The sequence below is a fragment of the Callorhinchus milii genome, unplaced genomic scaffold, assembly GCF_018977255.1.
Source record: "Callorhinchus milii isolate IMCB2004 unplaced genomic scaffold, IMCB_Cmil_1.0 Scaffold1, whole genome shotgun sequence".
Classification (NCBI taxonomy): domain Eukaryota; kingdom Metazoa; phylum Chordata; class Chondrichthyes; order Chimaeriformes; family Callorhinchidae; genus Callorhinchus; species Callorhinchus milii.
In genome coordinates, this window is record NW_024704742.1 from 84,702,292 (window position 1) to 84,710,684 (window position 8,393).

The 8,393-nt window shown below is 51.4% G+C and overlaps 1 protein-coding gene across 1 annotated transcript in view; it reads right to left on the minus strand.

Annotated features, from left to right (window-relative positions):
- smc2 (structural maintenance of chromosomes 2) overlaps window positions 1–8,393 on the minus strand; it is a 31,836-nt gene extending 23,443 nt beyond the window's left edge. The window contains exons 1-3 of the mRNA XM_007906518.2: window positions 8,130–8,393; window positions 3,407–3,556; window positions 277–399 (exon numbers count right to left, since the gene is read on the minus strand). Of these exons, the coding sequence (XP_007904709.2) occupies window positions 277–399; window positions 3,407–3,556; window positions 8,130–8,297 (441 nt within the window). The 5' untranslated portion in view covers window positions 8,298–8,393. The remainder of the gene's footprint in view (window positions 1–276; window positions 400–3,406; window positions 3,557–8,129) is intronic.

Here is an 8,393-nt window from a genome sequence, read left to right on the forward strand (position 1 = left end):
ATGGCTAAATCTACTCATATTAACCAATACAAAATTGTACTCTTAAGGACTGTATTTTGGCCTCAAGGCTGCTTCCATGTTGAAAGTTCAGCAAGCTGGAACACGTCTGAAAAACTCTAACTGAAACTAAATCAAATTCGAATAAGGAGATTCAATATTGTACAGAATTTATATTCAATAGGATCTCGTAACATTTACACACTACCACATGCGAGGAAAGTACGTTGATCCCAATGGGATAATGCTTGCTGTGCTTTGTGATTGACAGTTACAAACCTGCATGATAAGGAAGTGTGGGTTGTTAACATTCAGGCCGACTGAGCAGAACAGATCGTATACCCTGGTGTTGTTGGCATTCACACCATTGATCAGGTACTTATTTCTCCCACCAATAACCACCTGGAGGAAACAAATATTTAATTTGAAACCTTTTGTAATTATCACAATTATAAGGTAACGAATAAGTAAAACAAGCAAAGTTTTTAATTTTACTGAGGTCTCAGATACTCTGATTAATAATAAGTCTTGTAATAATAATTATCCTTGCATTTAACATAGCGTCCTAACACGTCTTCAAGAAATCTCAAAGCTCTTCACAGAATATACTGTAAAGTGAATTGACTGTATATTTTTGTGGGCGAAATGCGGCAGTCGTGGATTGAAGTGATCAATTTATTCGTTGAAGGAATTATTACCCCGGAAAAGCAATCCACCAATCAACTGACAACCGGGTTCCTACTTATTTCTAGGTAAACAGAGGCATGTGGAGTAAGGAAACTTGTCCAACATTTTGCCCTGGTGGAAATCAATCCCAGGTCCTTCGCTTGCGAGGCGAGTGCTCTAACCACTGAGCTACAGAACTCCACAGTACTGTATTGAATAAATTATAGCTGCAACAGCATCAGAGAACTGAATTCTCCAAACACTGGCTGTCTCAGTAATTTAAAAATAAATTACTCAGTAAACATCCCAATGTTTTCTTTCTGTGGGATTTGTGGTGAGAAGAGAGCTATAAAATATTATGTCAATACTTAACCTGCCACAATGAAGAGGTATCTGCCCATATAACTCAATTCGCTTTTTGATAAATGGATTGGAGTAATAAGCTGTTCAAATCCAAGTTGGTGAATTTTGCTGGCACTTTCGGCTATCTCTCCACCTACCCCTGACGCTCAGCCGACTGTGTGAAGCACTTTGAGACGTTCTTTCGACATGAGAAATTATATAAGTATAACTTGTTACCAAGACTATCTGTACAAGACTTTATTCACAGTTCAAATAAGGGAAGCTCAAATTTTCAGCCACTGGTACCATCAAAATTACTGAACAAATGGATTTTAGAATTTTCTCCATCTTCAGTATTAAAGATAGATTTGCAGGTCGACAACAACAAATTACACTTGTATAGCGCCGTGCTTATGGCCACACCACTACCCCCGGCTCGGAGTCAGGCTCCGCCACAGTTAAGCGCTCGGAGATGCTACCTTGTGTGTAGGGCGCTATATAAGTGCAAGTTGTTGTTGTATGTCGGGAGGACGTGCCAAAGCGCTGGACAGTCAAGAATTTGGACCCGAGCAGGAGTTGGCCGAAGGTGCGGTTCAAGAGGAGGGTCTTGGGACGTGCCTTGAAGGAGGCAAGGAAGAGAGCAAGGCCAAGAGACTGTGGGATGGAGCTTCAAAGGGTGGGGGCAGAGAGGCTAAAGGGCCGACCGAAGATGGTGGGGTGGCCAGACGGGAAATGTGGAGCAGGAGAGCCTGCTGAGCAGAGGAAGTGGACAGGTTATAATAATAATCCTTGCATTTGATATAGCGCTTTTCACGTCTTCTAGACATCCCAAAGCGCTTCACAGAATATACTGTAAAGTGAATTGACTGTATATTTGTGGGCGAACGTGGCAGCCAATTGCGCACAGCAATGTCCCACAAACAGTCGTAGATTGAAAATGACCAATTTATTATTGTTTTGGTTTTGGAGGGATTATTATTAGGCTCTGTGTGGAGTAAGGAAACTTGCCCAAGGTTTCGCCCTCTGCCTGGAATTGAACTCAGGTCTCTCACTTGCAAAGCGAGTGCTCTAACCACTGAGCTACAGGACTCCATGGGTTAGAGGTGAGAAGAGGTTGATATGGGGTTAGCAGGTCACAGAGGTAGGAAGGAGCAAGGCCGTGGAGGGCCTTAAAGGCGAGGACAAGGATTTTAAATTCTATCCTCTGGGGAATGGGGAGCCAGTGGAGCCGGGCGAGGGTGGGAGCGATGGGGTCACGGAACCTGGTGCGGGAGTGGACACGAGCTGCAGAATTCTGGATGATCTGCAGCTTGTGGAGGGAAGAGTTGGGGAGGCCGACAAGTAGGGAGTTGGCGTAGTCGAGCCTTCATGTGATAAATGGGTAGATGAGGGTTTCATTGGCCTGAGAGGAGAAGCAGTGGCAGAGCCGGGCGATGTTGTGGAGGTGGGGGAAAGCAGAGCGGGTCATGGCACGGATGTGGGGTAGAAAGGATAGTTGAGGGTTAAACAATACTCCAGGATTCCGGACTGGTTCGGTGAGGTGGAGTGTGCAACCATGGATGGTGATGCTGCTTAATCAGGAGAGCCTCGGTCGTGTTGACGTTCAACTGGAGAAACTTAGCTCTCATCCACGACTTGATGTCCGACAGAGATTCTGTCAGGACAGCAGTGGTCCTGGAGTCGAGGGTGGAGGCAGAGATAAAGTTGGGTGTCATCTGCATACATATGGAAGTTGACTCCAAGTCTGCGGATGATGTCACCAAGAGGGAGCATATATATGTTGAAGAGGAGAGCCCTGAGGAACACCTCACGAGACGGTGGTGGGCTAGAGAAGCTGCATTAGGTTTTGTCAAAGATTTCATTTGGAGAATAACAGATACCAAAGGACAATTAGTAGGTTATAGAAGGTAGAGATTCAGAAGACAATTTCATAACCCAAAGATTAGCTTACAACCCTACAACCCCAGGTACCCATATCTTAAAAGTCCATCCACAAAGGCCCAAAATTCATCCTAGTCTTAAACTATAAGATTATTTTGTCGTAAAATTTAAAGTGGTACAGAATTGTGGAATATTCTTAAACTCGTTCTTCATTTGGAAGCTCGTTTTCTTCAGTTCTTAAAAGAATCATCTTCCGAATTCAGACTCAATGTAAGAATTTCCCAAAATGCTGCGCGAAGTTAAATGTTAAGGCTAAAACTAATCGAATATTTGGGAGCTCTTGCTTTGCCATACAGTGAAACTGCCAACTCTGGAGAGAAAGAGAATCAAGTTACAGGGCTTGTTTGTGTGCCGAGATGCATTGATACTCCAATAGATAGTATGACATAGTTCCCTTAAGAATAGACCTATTCAGTGATTTGGAATGTCAAGGTATATAATAAAATAATTGAAAACATACCTGTCTGGAGACTGTAATTTCGTCATGTGTCTCAAAGCCCAAGGGACTTTGTTTTTTATCTGAGTTGTCAAAGGTAATCGAAACAGTGGCTTTGGTAATCCCTGCTTGTCCATTTTTGTAGACTAAGTCCTGAAGATTTGAAGCTCGGACCTTACAACAGAAAACAGAATATTTCAATGAAATAATACGTACCACACAGGCTTTTGTTTTTTTTTTAAAAAAAGTACTTAATTCTTGAAGGTAATTTTTACTTTCTCTTTTCAGCTTTTATCGAGCGGGAGTTTAAATAAGGCTTGGAAAGAAAGATGTAGAAAATTAGATAGTAACAAAATAATGCTAGTCTGCACAATATAGACATAGGTCAATATAGGTCAAAGAGGTAAGTTTCTAGCCTGACACTCCAGTGCAGTGCTGTGGAAGTGTTGAATTGCTGGAGGTGCTGTATATCAGATGAGACAGTAAACTGAGGTTCTGTCTGCCTGTTTAGGTGAACATTGAAAAACCAAAAACAATATTTGAAAAGAGAGGGGAATTTCTCCTGCTGGCCTGGCAAATTATCTTTTAGATAAATTGGTTATTCACCTCCTGGTTGCATATAGACTTTGCTGTGCAAAGATTGTACTTACATTTTATAGAAAACTCTGAAGCGCATAATAATGTGTAATATCAACTACAAGGAATGTTATATTTTAGTTGGTTTTTAATTGGGGCACAGGGAATCAGCATCAAGAATGTATCACTAAGTAATCTACTGAAGGTTTTCAAATCAAAATAAACAGCAAAGTTCAAGCTGCTTTCAATTGCCTCAAATGCAAGAATAGATATCCACAAAATAAAAATCCAAATACATTTTGGCAACTTTCCGTCAAAAAACATATGTAAACCACATTGTACCTTAGCAAAGAAAGTATCGATCAATACTCAAACTTGTAACAAATGACTGTCATCATCATTAATCCATAACACGATAGTGGGCAAAAAGAAATAATAATAAATTGATCCCTCGATCCATGACTGTTTGTGGGACACTGCTGTGCACAATTGGCTGCCGCGTTTCGCCCACAAAAGATACAGTACATTTAGTGAAGCGCTTTGAGACATCTCAAAGAAGTGATATGCACTATATCAAATGCAAGGATTATTTATTATTATTATTAGAATCTGCTAGACAGCTGCCAGGAAATGAAAGCGCATAGTGTGGTGCGTTCTGAGAAGCATTCCCATTCACTGTGCAGTGTTGTGTGAGGAGTAATAATAATACATTACAAATTACATTTGTATAGGACCTTTCACGCCGGGAGGACGTCCCAAGCCACTGGACAGTCAGGGATTTGGACCCGAGCTGGGTTCGGGGAGGATGGAGGGCAGGGAGGGTAGGAGCATGGCCGAAGCCTTGGTCAAAGAGGAGTGTTTTGAGACACGCTTCGAAGGAGGCAAGGGAGGGAGTGGGGGGAAGGGAATGTGGGATGGAGTTCCATAGGATGGGGGCAGAGAGGCTGAAGGCCTGGCTGCCGATGGTGGAGTGGGCTGGGGACATGGAGCAGGCCAGAGCCTGGGGTCAGCAGGTCACAGAGGTAGGGAGGGGCGAGGCCGCGGAGGGCCTTGAAGGCGAGGACGAGGATTTCAAACTCTATCCTCTGGGGGATGGGAAACAGAAAGCCAGTGGAGCTGTGCAAGGGTGGAGGTGATGGAGTCACGGAGCCTTGTGCGGAAGAGGACACGAGCTGCAGAGCTCTGGATGATCTGCAGCTTGTGGAGGGAAGAGTTGGGAAGGCCGACAAGCAGGGAGTTGCCGTAGTCAAGCCTAGATGTGATGAATGCACGAATGAGAGTCTCGGCGGCCTGAAGGGTGAGACAGTGGCGGAGCTGGGCGATGTTGCAGAGATAGGGGAAGGCAGAGCGGTCATGGCACGGATTTGGGTAGAAAGGCCAATTGAGAGCCAAACAAGACACCAAGGTTCCAGACTGGCTCAGTGAAGCGGAGTCTGCATCCCTGGACGGTGATGCTATCGGTACCTGAGGTGTGGAGGCGCTGACAACAGCAACAAAATTACATTTGTATAACGCCTTTCATGTCGGGAAGAAGTCCCAAGGCGCTGGACAATCAGTGTTTCGGACCCGAGCTGGAGCTCGGGATCAAGGGAGGGTGGAGGGCAGGGGGAGAAGGAGTGTGATCGAAGGCACAGTTGAAGAGGAGAGTGTTGAGATGGTTCTCGAAGGAGGCAAGGGAGGAGGAGAGACTGTGGCTTCCTCTGGAACTCCATCCCTCTGAGACTCCACAGGTCCTCCTGACGGAAGCCAATCAGGAGAGCCTCGGTCTTGTTGACATTCAACTAAGAAAGTTATCTCTCATCCAGGACTTGATGTCGGACAGACATTCTGTCAGGACAGCAGTGGTCCTGGAGTCGAGGCTGAAGGCAGAGAGGTAGAGTTGGGTGTCATCCACATACATGTGGGAGTTGACCCCATGACTGCGGCTGAAGTCAACAAGAGGGAGGGGGAGCGTATAGGTATTTAAGAGGAGAGCATTATCACGTTATTGAGACTTGTCAAAGCGCTTCACAGAATACATTGTAAAGTGAATTAACCCTATATTTTGTGGGCAAAACGCGGAAGTTAATTGCTCACAGCGGTGTCCCACAAAGTACTGTATTCCCATTCCCGGTGCGGTGTGGGATTCCCATTCCCGGTGCGGTGTGGGGGGGGATTCCCATTCCCGGTGCGGTGTGGGGGGGATTCCCATTCCCGGTGCGGTGGGGGGGGGATTCCCATTCCCGGTGTGGGGGGGGATTCCCATTCCCGGTGCGGTGCGGTGTGGGGGGGGATTCCCATTCCCGGTGCGGTGTGTGGGGGGGATTCCCATTCCCGGTGCGGTGCGGTGTGGGATTCCCATTCCCGGGGCGGTGCGGTGGGGGGGGATTCCCATTCCCGGGGCGGTGCGGTGTGGGGGGGATTCCCATTCCCGGGGCGGTGCGGTGTGGGGGGGATTCCCATTCCCGGTGCGGTGTGTGGGGGGGATTCCCATTCCCGGGGCGGTGCGGTGTGGGGGGGGTTCCCATTCCCGGGGCGGTGTGGGGGGGGTTCCCATTCCCGGTGCGGTGTGGGGGGGGATTCCCATTCCCGGTGCGGTGCGGTGTGGGGGGGATTCCCATTCCCGGTGCGGTGTGGGGGGGGATTCCCATTCCCGGTGCGGTGCGGTGTGGGGGGGATTCCCATTCCCGGTGCGGTGTGGGGGGGGATTCCCATTCCCGGTGCGGTGCGGTGTGGGGGGGGTTCCCATTCCCGGTGCGGTGTGGGGGGGGATTCCCATTCCCGGTGCGGTGCGGTGTGGGGGGATTCCCATTCCCGGTGCGGTGTGGGGGGGTTCCCATTCCCGGTGCGGTGCGGTGTGGGGGGATTCCCATTCCCGGGCGGTGCGGTGCGGTGTGGGGGGATTCCCATTCCCGGTGCGGTGCGGTGTGGGGGGGGTTCCCATTCCCGGTGCGGTGTGGGGGGGGATTCCCATTCCCGGTGCGGTGGGGGGATTCCCATTCCCGGTGCGGTGTGGGATTCCCATTCCCGGGGCGGTGTGGGGGGGGATTCCCATTCCCGGTGCGGTGCGGTGTGGGGGGGTTCCCATTCCCGGGGCGGTGTGGGGGGATTCCATTCCCGGTGCGGTGTGGGGGGGGGATTCCCATTCCCGGTGCGGTGCGGTGTGGGGGGATTCCCATTCCCGGGGCGGTGTGGGGGGGATTCCCATTCCCGGTGCGGTGCGGTGTGGGGGGGATTCCCATTCCCGGTGCGGTGTGGGGGGGATTCCCATTCCCGGTGCGGTGTGGGGGGTTCCCATTCCCGGGGCGGTGCGGTGTGGGGGGGATTCCCATTCCCGGTGCGGTGTGGGGGGGGATTCCCATTCCCGGTGCGGTGCGGTGTGGGGGGATTCCCATTCCCGGTGCGGTGTGGGGGGGTTCCCATTCCCGGTGCGGTGCGGTGTGGGGGGATTCCCATTCCCGGGGCGGTGCGGTGCGGTGTGGGGGGATTCCCATTCCCGGTGCGGTGCGGTGTGGGGGGGGTTCCCATTCCCGGGGCGGTGTGGGGGGATTCCCATTCCCGGTGCGGTGTGGGGGGGGGATTCCCATTCCCGGTGCGGTGCGGTGTGGGGGGGATTCCCATTCCCGGTGCGGTGCGGTGTGGGATTCCCATTCCCGGTGCGGTGCGGTGTGGGGGGGGGATTCCCATTCCCGGTGCGGTGTGGGGGGGGATTCCCATTCCCGGTGCGGTGTGGGGGAGGGATTCCCATTCCCGGTGCGGTGCGGTGTGGGGGGGATTCCCATTCCCGGGGCGGTGTGGGGGAGGGATTCCCATTCCCGGTGCGGTGTGGGGGGGATTCCCATTCCCGGGGCGGTGTGGGGGATTCCCATTCCCGGGGCGGTGTGGGGGGATTCCCATTCCCGGGCGGTGTGGGGGGGATTCCCATTCCCGGTGCGGTGTGGGGGGGATTCCCATTCCCGGTGCGGTGGGGGATTCCCATTCCCGGTGCGGTGCGGTGTGGGGGGGATTCCCATTCCCGGTGCGGTGTGGGGGGGATTCCCATTCCCGGGGCGGTGCGGTGTGTGGGGGGGTTCCCATTCCCGGTGCGGTGCGGTGTGGGGGGATTCCCATTCCCGGGGCGGTGTGTGGGGGGGGTTCCCATTCCCGGGGCGGTGCGGTGTGGGGGGGGATTCCCATTCCCGGGGCGGTGTACCTGGGACAAGTTGCTGATGCCGAGCAGGAAGCAGATGGAGTCCAGGATGTTGGACTTGCCGCTGCCGTTCAGGCCGGTGATGGCGTTGAAGAACGGGTCGAAGCCATTGATCTCCGTCCTCTGCGCGTAAGACTTGAAGCCTTCGAGGATGATGGATCTAATGTACATGATGTGACCCACAGACCGTCACACAGACCGTCACACAGACTGACGCGCGAGCGCCGCCGCCGCCCTCCTCCGTCTTCAAATCTGGCGCCAAACCCC